The sequence below is a fragment of the Danio rerio genome, chromosome 15 (genome assembly GCF_049306965.1).
Source record: "Danio rerio strain Tuebingen ecotype United States chromosome 15, GRCz12tu, whole genome shotgun sequence".
In the NCBI taxonomy this organism is placed as follows: domain Eukaryota; kingdom Metazoa; phylum Chordata; class Actinopteri; order Cypriniformes; family Danionidae; genus Danio; species Danio rerio.
This window is the reverse complement of record NC_133190.1, coordinates 42,085,001-42,102,868: the sequence shown is the minus strand read 5'-3', so window position 1 is coordinate 42,102,868 and position 17,868 is coordinate 42,085,001. Positions and strand designations below refer to the sequence as shown.

At 37.8% G+C, this 17,868-nt stretch overlaps 1 protein-coding gene across 14 annotated transcripts in view; it reads left to right on the top strand.

Annotated features, from left to right (window-relative positions):
- The window catches only part of robo1 (roundabout, axon guidance receptor, homolog 1 (Drosophila)), a 545,238-nt gene that overhangs the window by 436,713 nt on the left and 90,657 nt on the right, over positions 1-17,868 (top strand). For all 14 annotated transcript variants that reach the window (XM_073922742.1, XM_073922741.1, NM_001365167.1 and 11 more), the window contains 3 exon segments: positions 12,959-13,079; positions 16,764-16,902; positions 17,143-17,270. In XM_073922742.1, coding sequence (XP_073778843.1) covers positions 12,959-13,079; positions 16,764-16,902; positions 17,143-17,270 — 388 coding nt within the window.

The following is a 17,868-nucleotide window of genomic DNA, read 5'->3' as shown; positions in this document are numbered from 1 at the left end:
GAAAGTCGATGACGTCACGGACCCGGTACCGGGTCCGCAGAGTTTAATTGGTTAAAAACAACAACACCTATACGTTTTAGAACAAAAACCTGCTCGTGTTAACAGTGCCTTAATACGAAAGGACGGATGCTACAGTTTATAAATTGGAAATGTTTGTTTTTTGTTTTGTTTTTTATTTTATTTTTACATAGATAACCTTTTGTAGTAAACCACCAATGAAATAAGGAAAATATAGCGTTGAGCAACGTTGGATTTATTTGAAAATTTTCTTTTTACCTGCTCTATGCTTGCTGGTTTAGTCCAAGTACCATATTGATGCTAGTTTTAAATAGCCAAACCTTTTTTATTTAAAAATTAAATTAAATATTTTTTATCTGCTTTTCCTGGGCCAAATTGCGGAGGCAGCAGTCTTAGGAGAGAACCTCAGTCTTCCCTCTCTAGCTCCTCCTGTGGGATCCACTCACCTTCCCAGGCCAGCCAAAAGACATAGTGCCCACAGCATGTCCTGGGTCTTCCCTGAGGCCCCCTCCCGGTGGGACATGCCTGGAACACCTCCCTAGGTAGGTGTCCAGGAGGCATCCGAAGCAGATGTCCGAGCCACCTCAGCTGGCTTCTCTCAATATGAAGGAGCAGCAGCTCTACTCAGCTCCTCCTGGGTGACAGAGATCCTAACCCTATCTATAAGGGTGTGCCCTGCCACTCTGTGAGGGAAACTCCTTTCAGCCTCTTTTATCCGAGATCTTATCCTTTCGGTCATGACTTAAAGCTCTTGACCATAGGTGAGAGTAGGAACGTAGATTGGTCTGAGAGCTTTGCCTTTCGGCTCTTTACTACAACGGATCAGTACATCAACCGCATTACTGCTGCCGCTGCACCAATCTGCCTGTCAATCCCACATCCTTCCCTCACAACCAAACCCAAGATACTTCAACTCCTCCAAATGGAGTAAGGACTTTCCTTCAACCTGGAGATAGCACACCACCTTTTTCTGGTGGAGCACTATGGACTCGGACTTGGAGGTGCTGATTCTCATTCCAGCCACATCACACTTGGCATTAAACACCCCCACTGCATGCTGAATGTCCACGTTCGATGAAGCCAATAGAACAACATTTTTTGTTTTTATATTTAAAAATAATAATAATATCTATTTTTTTTATTTAATTAAATTCTGTTGACATTTTTTCCGTTGAAACCCATTGGCTTTTCGTTATTCCTTTTGCCAGTCACATTTGGGGTGCCACAGGGTTCGATCCTTAGTCCCACGCAATTTTCACTCTTCCTGCTGTATGCATTCTTATTCAGTCAAAGTACCACCATATTGGCGCTAGTTTTCAATAACAAATCCTGATAGCAGGGACGTTTTAAGTTCAGACTTTCAGAACTTGTGAAACAGCAAATCTCCAACTCAAATAACACCCGTTTTTTAAGCGCTTTAATAAAAACATGAGATTCACATTTCAACCTTGTGTTTGCAAATTAAGTCGGGTCCTTGGCTAATTTTCATTTTAGCGTTGCAAACGACATCCTGCTGATTCGTTAATAAAAAGACAGGGAAAAGAAGTTCCCTTATTTAATGCGTGTGGATAACAATTGCCTCTGCTGCATTTTTCAGGCAAATGAAGGCCGATTAGGGCTTCTGCTGATGAGTGTTTAAACTGCGGCGCGGCCGAGACTCTGTCAGGGAAAATTAATGGAGCCCATTCATCTGATTGGAAGGGCATGTGGGAATGAAAGTTTGCCTTCGCCAGCGTTCACAAAACTCTCTCACACACTACTGATTTAACACAGTCTTTAAACCAAGGCCACCAATTAGGTTTTTCTAATTAAATGTGTGGGAAATTAAGTAACGGAATCAATCAGGCCTCTTTTGTCGTTAAAAGAGTGACTTTGATGTGCACACCGCCGGTCGCTTTCCATGTGGCTTATTTGTGTAGAGTGAAGCTAAAGGTGATTTGGGGGGGATGTTATTTTTAATCAAACCATAGAGGGGATTTTGAGAATGCAAATTTAGTGCTAAGTGCTGGCTAAAAAGTCAATGAAGGAATGTGTTCCGCAATCCAGAGTTTGGGCAACTTGTAACTATGACGTTTTGGGAATGCGATTGTGCAGATTAACATAAATATGAATCAAACAAGATTAAGTGTGTTGTTGTTAGTGTTGGTGTTTTGTGTGTGTAGCTTATCACTGGTCTGCAGTTTAGTCTTCTATTAGATTATAAGAATGTTAAACACACAAAGAGTCACATATTTTATTGTATTGCCTGTATTTATAAATAAAAAATAGATATACAATTTTGTATTTATCGTTTTCTGAAATATTTTGGTGTCAGTAGTGTGTGTGTGTGTGTGTGTTCATGTATATTATCCATATATATATATATATATATATATATATATATATATATATATATATATATATATATATATATATTTGGGTGACATTTGTATTAAGTGACATTTAAATGCAAGTTGATGTATAAGGATGGTTTGTTCTGTAGACTATCGAAAAAAAATTATAGCTTAAAGAGGCTAATAATTTTGACCTTAAAATGATGTTTTAAAAATTAAAAACTACTTTTACTTTACCCGAAATAAAGCAAATAATACTTTCTCTAGAAGAAAAAAATACTATCAGACATACTGGGAAATTTTTCTTGCTCTGTTAAACATTATTTGGAAAATATATTGAAAAAATCAACTTCAACTGAACTGTATGTATGTATGTATCTCTCTCTCTGTGTGTGTGTGTGTGTGAGTGTGTGTGTGTATAGTCTATGTTTTTATTATTATTAATATTATTTTATTAATACAGTTTAAAAATAACATTAATGTATTTCTTTATCTATTTAATTAATTTTTTTGTTGAAATTTTATCATGAAAGTACAAAAAAAATTAGTTTCTATTATTACTTTACTAAATATTATCTATACTACACACAAGTATAGATTTTGTATGCTGGTCGTTTTGTAAAGCACTTTTGTCAACATCTGATGTTTTTAAATGTGCTCCATAAATCAAGTAAACAAACAGTGCGTTTTCTCGTTTTTATACAGCATTTGGGAAATATTTAAAAAATATTTGTCTTCAGCTATATGCACCAAAACAATTTTGTGGGTAGGCTCGTAGCCAGCCTGATGAAAGAAGTGGACCTTTTTGCAGTTATTCACCTTATTTTCTATTTAGTTCTGAAGTTTAAACACTGCATTTTAGTAACATTTTAAGCACTATTTTTAGCTGGACTAGCTTGTCAGATGATCAACATAACCACACTTTTTGATGTACCAATTACATTTGCTAAATATTTGGAATAAAAAAATAAGAAAAAATACTTTTTATATAATATAACATCATATATCATTAGAAAAAAAAACTGTTAAAGTTTTAAATAAAAACTACATAAAACTGATGCTTATTGTCATTTATTTGACAAATAACAAACTGGACAGCACATTCAACATTCCACAGTCAGAATTTGGCCATCTGAATAATAAAACAAAATAAACATGTTAATATCAATAATGTAGAGCTTCACAATTGTTCTAATCTCTTTTGTAAACAAAAAAAAATTTGAAAAGTTATGGATAACAAAAATAACCTAATTAGTATTATAATTAACTTTAATATGGGCTACTTTTGGTGCTTTAAACCTTTTTATAGTTTTTTTTTTCTTTCAAAAATGAGGTCTAAGATTCAGAATTAAAGTTAGTGAAAGATGACTTTTGGAAGCTTTGGGTTGTTTTCATAATTTATGATGGCATAGCAGTCAAACTTATTTATGGGACAAATTCTGGACATTTTATTAGTAGGGGGTGGGTCTTTCGAACCACCCAAACCTCCCCCTGACTACAGACCTGGGGGTTTTAGGGACTTATTAAATTAAAGATGATACAACAAATAACAACATGGCTAAATACATATATATTTTTTACATATTCTATTTTAAATGGACATTTTTATGGCGTTAAAACAAAAACATTTAATAATGGCCATTATGGCACTGACAATGCTGTGAGTGTTTAGTTGCAAACACAGCATTGAACTGATTTCCACTGCCACATTGTCTCGCCTTCAGCGCCGCACACAGTAATGAGCATCAACATTATTCATTTGTTTAGCGTTCTTCTGTTATCTCGAAATTAAAGCGCTCCGATTTGGCCATTAATTGCTTTTCAGCAGTAATTGCTGCAGTCTGCTCGGAAATTAACTGGAGCAGCACGACACACTGAAGCTGACGCGCCGTATTGTTGAGCGGCTTTTTTTTTTTCCGTTCAGAGTTTGTGTGTGATTATCTGGCCTGCTGAATGACTCCACACCACAGGCCTCGAGTGAACACTTCTGCCAAACCACACAAGACAAAAGAGAGTGAATAAAGCAGTCTCCCAGTGCTCATCCTCAGCAGCTCGTCTTCCTGCTGTTACCCGAGCAGGGATGCTTTACTTACTGTGAAGCAGTCCTGCAGTGATGGAACTCCAAGTATGTGTCTATTGCTGCGTTCCAATTCGCATATTTATACTACATACAGTACTAAAAGTATGTACTTTTTTGTGAAGGAACAGTATATAGCTTTGAGTGTGTAACAGAAGTGTATGCAAACTTTGGGACATACTACTTCTACATTAACAGATGGTTATGTTGCTTAGTTACGTCCCCTGTCAATCACCTCGACACATCATCCATATTTAATTTCCTACCTTATTGGAGAAGCAAAAGGTGTTTGGATAATTATGCATTCAGAATGTAATGTCAATACATATCTTTATATAAGTTCAGGTTGTTGTTGCGAATAAAATATAAGATGGAAAACTTTTTTTAAATATTTAAATATTTTACAGTTGTCTTGATATGAATTAATAGTCATTCAAATAACTTTTCCGAAGCCTCTCTTCTTGATAGGTCTCAGGGATCCACCATGTTTGTAGTTTATTTACACTTTTTACCCTTTACTACATTAGTTTGTAGTTCTAATCAAATTCACGTACAACCAGGGGCACAGATTTAGCGTGGATGGAGGGGACGCATCCCCACCAATATCCACCAAAAAATCGCGCTGTCAACATTAACCTAGACATGCAGAAAGGGTTGAATCACGTTCATCCCTCAAATCGTAAAGCCGCCAAAGGCATATGAGCATTGTGATTGGCTGTGCCTTTCCCTGCTGTCACGTGAGAGGTTGTAGCTGCATTTAGATGTGGCAGCGCTAAAACTGCGCAGGTTATAAGAATAAGGTGTGTGACACACAGGTGAGGATGGCGATGGGGATTTACCTGTTCACCCGTCAAGAGCAAATCTACGCAATATTAGTCTTGCGCAATATTAGTGGTTAGAGTATGGGGTTCTACACTTTAACTTTTACTGGAAATAGTAGACCGTCCAGCAACCTTTGGCATACTCTTTTCAACATATTATAGTTTTGAACATACATTTTTTTTTAAATGCTATTTAGGACCAATAGTATGTGAATGCACCATGTGTATGTGCATTTGAGAAGGGTCTGGCTGCAGACTGGGTGCACATGCAAGCTGCATGCAGTGTTTTTAATGTGTACACCTAACCCTGCCTCTCACAATAACGTCACTAGGTCTATTGAGTGCATACGTCTGAAATACTATTGATGCATTTGAGGCCTGAATCTGGCAGAACTGTCAAAACAATTTTCCTATATCAACTATTCGCTTCTCTTATGACAGGATCAACCTGTCAATTGCTTGAGATCCACCAATAGCAAACCACAAGCAATTAGAGATGCACTAAATCCTATCGATCAACCCAAAAATCAGAAACGTATGTTTTTGTTGTTATTGTTTTAAGTCTGTCAATCTCTGTTGTTCCAGACTTGAAATTTATTTTACAAAGTGTTGCATTGATGTAGCATTGAAGAATTATATATATATATATATATATATATATATATATATATATATATATATATATATATATATAGTTGAAACCAGAAGTTTACATACACTCTAAAAAAGGAACATAATTTTTAAAATATGTTCAATGGTAAATCATGCTTAAGGTTTACTAATTTAGTTCTGTTAGGATTACCTAAATGATTTACGTTTGCTAAATGCCAAATATTTGCTAATTGTCTTTCTTTTTTTTTTTTTTTTTTTTAATTTTTCATTTATTTCTAGACAGTCAAAAGTTTTCATACATTTCCTTGGTATTTTTGTTTTAGCTTTGCTTTTTAACTGTATAACTTTGGTCAAATGTTTTGGGTATTCTTTTACAAGCTTCTCACAATAGTTTGAAGGAATTTTGACCCATTCCTCCTGACAGAATTGGTGTAACTGAGTCAGATTTGTTGGCTGTCTTGCTCGCACAAGCTTTTTCAGCTCTGCCCACAAATTTTCTATAGGATTGAGATCAGGGCTTTGTGATGGCCACTGTAAAACATTCACTCGGTTGTCCTTAAAGCACATTTGAACTAATTTGGCAGTATGCTTAGGGTCATATTCAGTTTGGAAGGCCCATTTGTGGCCAAGTTTTAATTTTATTTTTTATTTGGCTGATGTCTTGAGATGTTGCTTCAGTATTTCTATATAATTTTCTTTCTTCATGATGCCATCTATGCTGTGAAGTGGACCAGTGCCTCCTGCAACAAAACAACCCCACAACATGATGCTGCCGCCCCCATACTTCATGGTTGGGATGGTGTTTCAAGGCTTGTAAGCTTTCCCCTTTGTCCTCCAACATAACACTGGTCATTATGACCAAACAGTTCAATCTTAGTTCCGTCAGACCACAGGACATGTCTCCAGAAATCATACATTTTTCTAGTGTAATTTTGCAAATTGTAATCTGGCTTTTTTTGTTTAATCTGGCTTGTTGATTTTCCCATGTTGTCCCACAAGCAAGCAGTGACCTCCTATTAACTCTGTCAATTAGCCAATCAGAAACTTCCAAAACCTTGACACCATCATCTGAGCTTTTTCAGAGGCCTAATAATGTATGTAAACTTGACTTTCAAGAAAAGTTATAAAAATATCTCGAAAAATCTTTCTCTCATTATTCTGCTATTAAGCACAAAAGAAACAAATGTTGTGTTCAACAGAAAACAGAAACTCAAACAGGTTTGTTACAAGTGAAAGAGAGTGTAAATGATGACAGACTTTTCAGTTTTGACTAAACTATCCCTTAAACTTAATAATTCCCCCAATACACACACACACGCACACACACTCACTCCTACATCTGACCTGACCTTGTCTGCTTTGTGAGTCTTGTGGCGTTTCAGCCGTTAAGCTCTCGCTCAAACAAACAGTAACATAATGACACTTCAAACCCTCTCCAACACCGTGGGGTGCTTAAATAAACTCACCCTCTTTCCTTCCCCTCCGACCTCTCCTTTGTTTAAAGCCTCTTTTCCACCATTAATATTTAGGAGAGGCGACAGACTCAAGAATGCTTCAGAATGTTCTCGGACGTGTCCGGTTTGGAAGACGTCCCGCGAGACGGGCTGAATGTTTCGTTTAGATGTTTGCTGTCCTTTAAGTGTAAATGACTGTAAAAACAATCAGATAAAACTCTTATTTTACACCTTGGAGAGTTTGTGAACAAACAAATGGAATATGTGCATTTTAATGTTCATCGATACTGTATTGAAGTTTAGTTTCTTTCCATCCATTCATCCATTTGTTTTTCATGTTTGAGTGTTTCAATTATCAAACTGTTCTTTCCATCCATCGGTAACTGCGTCTATCCATCCATTCATCCATTCATCAAATCATTCAATTGTACATCATAGATCTTTTTATTGTTCTGTCTATAATTCCATTTGGTCATTAGTTTGTTCCATCCATCCATCTGTCCGTCCGTCCGTCCGTTCGTCCATCCATCCATGTTTTATTCTGTTCATAGTTCTATATATCCATATTTTCATAGTTCTACCGATTCATCCATCCATATTCATATTTATCATTTTATTATCTGTCCATCCATTGATTCGTCTATCCATATATCCATCCATCCATAGTTCAATCTATTATTCTGTCTTCCCATCCATCCATCCATCCATCCAACCATTCAATCAATCATCCATCCTTTAATCTTTCATACTGTCTACCCATCTATTCATTCAACCATCCATCCACCCATCCAACCATAGTTCAGTCTATCATTCTCTCTACCCATCCAACCATCCATCCATCCATAGTTCAATCTATCATGATGTCTTCTCATCCATCTAACGATTGATCTATCCATTCATCCATCTATCCATCCATCCATCCATCCATCTATCCATCCATCCATCGTTTAATTTATCATACTGTCTACCCATCCGTCCAACCATCCACCCATCCATTCATCCATAGTTCAGTCTATCATTCTCTCTACCCATCCATCCATCCATCCATCTATCCATTTATACATTCATCCATGCATCCATCCATCCATCCATATATTCATCCTTCCATCCATCCATCCATCCATCCATCGTTTAATCTATCATGCTGTTTACTAATCCATCCAACCATCCATCCCTTCATCCATTATTCAGTCTTTCTTTCTCTCCATTCCCCCATCCGTTTGTCCATCCATCTGTCCTTCCATCCATCCATCCATCCATCCATCCATCCATCCATCCATCCATCCATCGTTTAATCTATCATGCTGTCTACCCACCCATCCATCCATCCACCCATTCATCCTTCTATCCATCTATAGTTCAGTCTATCATTCTGTCTACCCACCCATCCAACCATCTATCCGTCCGTCCATTATTCAGTCTTTCTTTCTCTCCATCCGCCCATCCGTTTGTCCATCCATCTGTTCATCCATCCATCCATCCATCCATCTGTTCATCCATCCATCCATCCATCCATCCATCCATCCATCTATAGTTCAGTCTATCATTCTGTCTACCCACCCATCCATCCATCCATCCATCCATCCATCTATAGTTCAGTCTATCATTCTGTCTACCCACCCATCCATCCATCCATCCATCCATCCATCCACCAATCCATTCATAGTTTATTCTTATCATTCTGTTTACTGATCCATCCATCAATCCATCATTCTGCTTGTCCATAAGTCCGTCCATCCATGTTTTTCTGTGTTCATTCATTAACTTGGGTTAAAAATGGGTGGAAGTTTAAGCTGAAATGTTATATTTTACAGTCCAGACCTAAAGATAATGTGTGGCATTTGCGCATATGACCTCATAAGTGTAATAGCTTTATCTAATTTGTAAATTGCGAGACATGCAGCGAGTGCCTCTGGTCTTTATCACAGACCCTGTTTACACATTCCACATGTTAAACACAGTCAGATCCAGCCGCTGGACTCAACACTGACCGCACTGAATGATAATCAATGAGACATGACACGATCTGCCATAAAGTGAACCCACATGTTGACCTGTGGAAGTGCAGGCTGGTAGGGGGCGGCAGGAGAGCTGCCACATTCGGCTCCCCCTCACTGACTCTCGCCGTGTGGTCCATTGTGTGTGTGTGTCTCTGTGTGTGTATGTATGTATGTACGTATGTGTGTGTGTGTGTGTGTGTGTGTGTGTGTGCGTGCGTGCTTGCGTGTGTCTGAGAGTGTGTGATTTTGATTCTCTCAGGTGAATGAGGACCTACAGCTGCCCTTTACAATTGCCTGAGAAGAAAAAAATGCCCCTCTGGCCTGTAATTTGATCCTTGGGAAAATACGAGCTCACCTGAATTACCACTGTGCATATTTATACTCACTGACATGCTGTTTTAATATATTTTACGATGTAATTTATTCATGTGATGGCAAAGGGGATTTAAATAACAGCAGAAGCTTCTAGAAATGCTTCTAATAAGCTGATTTGGTACTGAAGAAGCTTTTTAATTGTAAAGTTGTATGGTGTAATATTGTTGTAAAGCATGATTTATTTAGTTTCTGACTCTTTCATGAATATTTATTTAAACTTAAAGTCTGTGTGAAATATATATAAAAAAAAAAACATTATTTTTGCTACTGCACTTTGTTATTTTTTTTTCAATTAATCCGTCCAAGTTAATCATTAAATAAACTATTTATTTAGTTAGACAACTTCAGCTTTAATATTCTTAACCACGCCACTTATATGGTTAAGGCTGATTTATACTTGACATGTTTGCTTGAGTGCGTGTAGTGAATGTGATGTCATCGTGGTGTTTGCGCAACATGATTTCGGCTGGCAGAGCTCACAATTTTTTGAGATTTGAGCGAACAGTTTACGCGCAGCCACATTCGATTTGAGTTGAATATAAAACACTTTGAAGAGATTTTATCTGAAACGGGTACCTTTATGATCCGTTCAGGCCGTGGGTAATATGTTATTGATAGCCCCACACAGAGTCTATGCGCACAGAAATCCACAGATTTCCGCAGATTTTCAGCCCATCATTGAGTCTATTTATTTAGTTGTGTGTTAATGTGTGTACTTTATAGTTATTTCAGTTTTTAAATTATTTCAGTAATATTACTGACTAATATGAACATTTTCATACAATTTACTTACAACGTAGTTTGTAAAGTTATAATTTCTGTCTTTCAGTAGATATATGGAAGATATATTATATAAGAGACTTGCTTTGTTTACCAAATAAATGGATGTTTTGCATTGTAAACATTAAATAAAAGTTAAAAATGTATATTTTTTTTATTTAACATATTAAGTTTTTAGTTGCGATTCACCTAAAATCTTTCCGCATAAATCCGCATTTTTTTTTACAATATTCAGTACAGAATTAGCAAAGAATGTCCACAGATTATGTCTGGCATTAGTTATTGGCCATGTGAAAAACCTTTAGATGGTATTTACTTCATGCTACTTATTCATGGTCGAAAATCAATTTATAAACCGGCAGGTAGCTCTCTGCAACTCTCACATGGTCGCCCACTGAAGCTAAGCAGGGCTGCGCCCGGTTAGTACCCGGATGGGAGACCATATGGAAAAGCTAGATTGCTGCCGGAAGTGGTGTTAATGAGGCCAGCAGGGGGCGCCCAACCTGCGGTCTGTGTGGGTCCTAATGCCCCAGTATAGTGACGGGGACGCTATACTGCTCAGTGAGCGCCGTCTTTTGGATGAGGCTTTAAACCGAGGTCCCGACTCTCTGTGGTCGTAAAAAATCCCAGGATGTCCTTCGAAAAGAGTAGGGGTTTAACCCCGGCATCCTGGCCAAATCTTCCCACTGGCCTCTGTCCATCATGGCCTCCTAAGCTTCAATTGGCTTCATCACTGTCTCCTCTCCACCAATCAGCTGGTGTGTGGTGTGCGGTCTAGTGCAAAATGGCTGCCGTCGCGTCATCCAGGTGGATGCTGCACACTGGTGGTGGATGAGGAAATCCCCCCCCCCATTGTGTAAAGCGCTTTGAGTGCCCAGAAAAGCGCTATATAAATGTAAGGTATTATTATTATTATTATTATTATTATTATTATTATTATTATTATTATTATTAAACCGTTTCAAAATAAGCAAAAAATTATATATAACCATAAGATAATATATTGTGAATTATTTGGTACTTGTATTTTTTTTTCTTTTATTCTTGCCATAATAAAAAATATATATATTTGTAGAGGAGCCCATGTTCTGTTGTCATTTTTTAATAAACTTTATTGGTAGAACTGTCCAAGATCAGAACAAAAGCAAGTGATGCAACAAAGTTTGATTTAAAAAATCTTTATAATTATTTGATAAATATATATTATATAAATATATTATTTGATTTAAAAAATTATTATAAAAAAACGTAAAAATCTTCCAACTCTGTTTATTCGTCTGATTTTATGGTCGGTCACTTTTGCTCGCCCCCTGACGTTTAAAAGACAATTTTAACTGTGAACACATCAAGTATAAAAACCTTGTAGTTTATCCCAAATCTACCCCTTAGCCCTTCCCGTTCCCCCCACCCCTCATTTTGAGCGTTCACATGAAGAGGTAGGGATGTCCCAATTCACTTTTGCTTGAAGACGTAGGGCTGAGGGAAAGCGCTAGATAGCCCTTGAAAATGAGATTTTTCACAACCACACTCAAAACCAAGGGGTTAGAAAATTTCCCACAATACACCAGCCACAATGGCAAAATGGCTGCACAAGGAAGTAAGGAAATGCACAAATTATTATTTTTTGTCATTATTACCGTTACAAACAAGCACATGTTTTTATACATTCATAACCGCGTTCAAGTTCGTTCGTCATGCTTTTTTTAAAGATGCTAATATAAAAACCGCTAAATTTTGCTATCTATAATCCCTAATGATAACTCCTGTTTAGCAATCTCGCAACATACTTTCACATCTGACACTTGATGACACTTGAATACCCTTTTAGAAAAGTCTAGTGGCTGGGAATGTCTTTTTTACAGTGTCTGCTATAATGTTAATGTTGTTTTTGTGCGTTTACAAATGTGAATATGGCCACTGTGTAAATGCACAGTATAGTTACAATCTTATTGCCACATTATATCCTTATAATAGCATGATATTGTTGCCTTCAGTGATTTCCTAATGATAAACACCAAAAAATAACGCAACTGTAATAACTACAGCAGTCGTGATGGCATATGATAACGTGTGCAGGTGTTGAAGTTCTGTCTCATTTCTTAGGGGTAAATTTTGAAGCCCTTCCCCTTCACACTCCTTTTCAAGGGCCAAGGGGAAGGTAGGGGTACAACAATAGAATTGGGATTGAGCCTAAATCAGCTTTTAGTTTGCTATGAGTAAATGATGCACAAAAACAAAGCCCCGCCCCCTACTTAATAGTCTGTTTCAGTTAGAAGTACCTCAACATCCTGAAATAAAAGCCTTTGCAATTTCCAGTTTACACCGACTTTAAAGCATAACTCTTTAATGCGATACATATATTGATTGATTTACTTAATTGTATAGTTTGAAGAAATCTTTACAGTTTAGAAGTATTTCCGAGTCCAAAGATGAAGGTTTTGACCTTTAACTCTCACATTTACGACTTCTCATGTTTTGTTTCCGACAGATACGAGGAGGAAAGCTCATGATCACCAACACCAGAAAAACGGACGCGGGGAAGTACGTGTGCGTGGGAACCAACATGATGGGGGAACGAGAGAGCGAGATCGCGGAGTTGACTGTTCTCGGTAGGTTTTCAGTGCATTTCTGTTTTCATTTATGCGTTCCAGTGCATCCGACAACAAGACTCTCATATGCTCCACCACATGATCAGCCTTCTTCAAGACCCACATGTGTAAATGTAATCAGGTTCCCACACAAACCCCTGGTGCATTCAGTTGTGGAAATGCATGCAGATGGATTCACTTAAAACACACTCACACATACACGTCGCATGAAGTGTTTGTTTATGGGCAGAGCAGGAGAGAGTCCAGATGTTTAGAGTTTGTGTGCTTAGCTGTAGGAAGACTCCAGCATGTCATTGACCCTGTTTAGCTGACACGGACCCATAAACCTTATCCTCAGTTTGCCATGAAACAAATACCAGCTTGCGCTTCACACACTCATTCGTTCGCACATGCAAACCAAAAATATACACTGATCTGTCATCCAACACCTTAACATATCGGTTTACACTACCCAACATCAGAGCTGGCACCTTTGACCTTCCCTTCGTAATCCCTGCAGTGCAGCCATTCTTATCACCATCATTATTCAGTGTCCTCTTGCATGTTTACATGTTAAAGCGAGAAAGATGCAAGATATTTTAAATCAAGTCTTTCTAAGTTTAGATCAAGTATAGGAAATGGAAAGATTTTACAGTGTAGATTGTGTCAAAGCAGCTTAACATAGAAGTTATAGTAAATTGAAAACTGTCAGTTCAGTTTTCTGAGTTGAAGTTCAGTTCAGTGTGGTTTAATTTTCACTGCTGAAAGTCCAAACACTGAAGAGCAAATCCATCAATGCGCAGCTCCGCAAGACCCAAACCAAGCAAGCCAGTGGTGACAGCGGCGAGGAACAAAACTTCACCAATTGACAAAAGTGAATGAAAAAAAAACCTTGAGAGAGACCAGGTTCAGTTGAGAAGGACCATTGCTTCATGTGCAGAGCTGCAGTCTAGGTGCCAGGGGATGGAGAACGCTGGACGTCCGTTGTGGAGAACTGCAGGTGTGAGTAGGTCACCGGCTGGTGTACAAGCTGGCCCACAGGATCATTGTGGAGACTTGTCTGTCACTGGGTCTTTCAGAAATTTGTCTCATGCTCTTCATCCCTCCATGACCATCACAGCATCAGCTCAATATACAGCTTGGTCCAGGGTTATAGAGACCTCTAGAAGTCCTCTATGGTTGGCACCATCTCTTCACAGGACTTGGATGACATCAGTGGTGCTGCACAATCTCTAGAGGCCTCAGGATGAGTATCCCAAGGTGGAAATAGAGAACAAAGAAAATAATTAGGACTGCCAGAACTACCAGAGTTCATCAAGATTCTTTGGATTCATTTTCAATGCCTGCTCCTTCATCTTACCCCAGACATGCTCAATAATGTTCATGTCTGGTGACTGGGCTGCCCAATCCTGGAGCACCTTGATCTTCTTTGCTTTTGGGAACTTTGATGTGGAGGCTGAAGTATGAGAAGGAGTGCTATCCTGCTGAAGAATTTGCCCTCTCCTTTGGTTTGTAATGTAATGGGCAGCAGAAATGTTCTTATACCTCAGGCTGTTGATGTTGCCATCCACTCTGCAGGTCTCTCGCACTCCCCCATACTGAATGTAACCCCAAACCATGATTTTTCCTTCACCAAACTTGACTGATTTCTATGAGAATATTGGGTCTATACGGGTTCCAGTAGGCCTACTGCAGTATTTGTGATGATTGGGATGCAGTTCAGACGATTCATCTGAGAAATCTACCTTCTGCCACTTTTCCAAGTAATGAACTAGAAGTCAAGTTATTATTTGTTGCTCCTACAACTGGGATCGACGACAAGACTTTTGACTGGTAGTGTGGGCTGAGGTGCCTTGTGCAATCCATGTTAGCTATTATGCTTTCTCCAATAGTGAGTACAACAGATTTCCTCCTCCATATAGTAAGAAAAACTCAATCAACTCCCTGTGCAAAGAGTCATGGGGGCCTGAAGTGTCCATCAGTTGGCCACTTTAACCACTTAAACTCTGCTGCTATTTGGGGATTTCTGCCTGGATTTTGCCTACCCAAATTAAAAAGCTTCCCAAATCCACATGCAGAGGTGTAAATGCAAAAATTTGGTATCATTTTAAAGAAAACCCTTTGAATTTTCATAAAACACTATTGAAAGTGTTTAAAATAACTGTATATGTTGTCTGTGTTATAATAAACAGTTTTGTATTTTTTTTTTTATAAACTCAAATTTGAAAGTGTACCTTTTAGGTTCTGTGTGGTCTAGGTTGCTGTAATTAATTTTGGTGGTTCCTGCACATGTCTGTAATCATAGGAAAAAAGAAAAAGGTCTCTACCATAATCTATGCAAAAGTTATTGCATTCCAGCTGATGAGAGGTGCTGTACAAGCCACAGAGACCGATCCTTGTTTACATATTTCACTATTCTTTTGTTTGATCAAACATAATTCACTGTGTTTGGACCACATCAGACATATAAAAGGATTACTTATGCACATCACCTCAAAAACAGAGGAGAATGGCCCTGAAGGGCAAAGCATAAGGTAAGAGATGACAGCTGTCTGTGCTATCTGGGGCTGCTTATTGATCATAAATGTATTGTTTACATTTCTGCGCCATGGAAACACCACAATTCATTCAACAACTGTTTGGCATATGAATATAATTCAGTAAAAAGAATGCTAGAACTGTATGAGCACCGGCAAGAGCTTTCATTTGAGCTCTAACTTGTGTCATATGAAAAATATGAAAATGAACCAATGTAAAATACCTAGCTCGGGTCTCCAAAATACTGTGTATTTAAGTGTAAATAACATTTATACAGTAGAATAAAAACCAAAGTGGTGCATATGTGCATAAAATATAGATTCTACACTTGCAAACGACACCACTTACGGCGGTCTGGTGCAACGCTAGCCCTTTAAATCTGAGAGCGAAAGTCGATGATGTTACGGACCCGGTACCGGGTCAGCAGAGTTTGAGTGGTTAAATAACTTTTTATGCTAGTTTTAAGCAATTCGGTTTGAAATGACATGCTAATAATTGTAAATTGTCAGTACTCATTTATTCTGCGATTTGTTGTTCAAACACATAGCCTCACTTCTAAATCACACAACTTTAAATACTCTTTTTTCTGCTATTGGTTATTAAATCAGCCCGACCTTCAATTGCTATTAATGGTTAACACTATTATTTATATGCTTCCTAAACAAAAACAGCATTGATTAAGTTGACAAGCCCATGTTATGTGCAAAGTGATAAAAATCCAAAATGTAATAAACACTAACTGAAAATCAATAGTGACATTTTAAACAGTCAATACTCATGACAATGTGCCTGTAAATGGCCCGCAGTGCTGTTTTCTCATATCATCAGGTTCATGTAGTCTTAATATTCACAGATTAGCCATATCCTAACATCAACGTTACATAATCTTAATAAATAAATCAAAGAGGAAGCTTGCTTTAGCGTTAGCTGCATTAGCGGTTAGGCTAAAACAACAAGTCAGAGAGTTCAAGCTAAAGCTAAAACAAAAGGCGAAATGTTTGATAGAGGAAATCCACTTCTGTAGCTGTTATGAAGAAAGACGAGAGTCAGTAAAAATAGATGGACGCGTGTAGTTCACGGTAAGTTCATCAGCAGCCAGTCAGATTAGAGAAGGGGAGATTCACTGGAAAGATTGTTTTACATAATAAAGTGTGTGTTTGTGTGCAGAGAGGCCCAGTTTCTTGCGAAAGCCGAGCAGCCAGTCCGTCCTTGTGGATCAGAGCGTTGAGTTCAGATGTGAAGCTCAAGGAGACCCCGTGCCCACCATCCGATGGAGGAAAGAGGACGGAGAACTGCCCAAGGGAAGGTAAGACGATCAGGAAAATGTCAATCAAAGTGTTTCTGCAGGCTTTTATCAAGTGTGATTATACAAAATAAAGTGAATAAATTATAACTCTTAGTAGCTAGTTATATTCACACACTGTTTAATCACCTTACAAAAGTGATTTTTGCATAATAGGTGCCCTTTAATACAAATGAGAAGCACCCAAAGATAAATGAAGATCCTCCTGATAAGTCTTTAATTGCGTGTGTTTGTTTGTGTCAGGTATGAGATCTGGGAGGACCACACTCTCAAACTGAAGAGGCTGACTTCAGGAGACGCCGGTACTTACACCTGTCAGGCGGAGAACATGATGGGCAAGACGGAGGCCAGCGCCACCCTCACCGTCCACGGTAAACACACACACCTTCACTTGTCTCACACTGTTTGACAAACTGCTCTGATCCTGCCAGCACTTATCTATAATTTGCGGTAAAGAATGCCTGCGATGGGCTGGGATGTGTTTGTGTTTTGACCAGCTTATTCACAGCTGTTCCTTTTTTTTGACAAGCGTCTGCTGTTTTGACAGGTTGTCAGGTTGTTTTGAATATTCTTATTATTTTTTCCCCCTAGCCATTGGAAATTAGTTTTTTCTGTATCCTTTGAGTGGCACGTGAAGATTTCGGTCATTTTTTCTGAAGAGTCATTTCCACCACAGTATTATTTTCATCACATTTCAAGATTTATTTTGTTTGATAACGTTCTGTGGTGGAATTGACACGTTTTTTACATGTTTAAAATAGCTTATTTCTTTACCTTTCTAGGTTTAATTTCATAGCTAGTATTTCCTTTATCAAAAATTATTTTAGATTTTTAATTAAATGTACATATTTTATTAATCTATTTATTCACTTCTTAGAATTTATTATACAGAGATTTAACAACATTTAATTATAAATTATTATTTATTAGCATTTTTCTATTTTTGTAGTTAAATATTTAATCGTTATT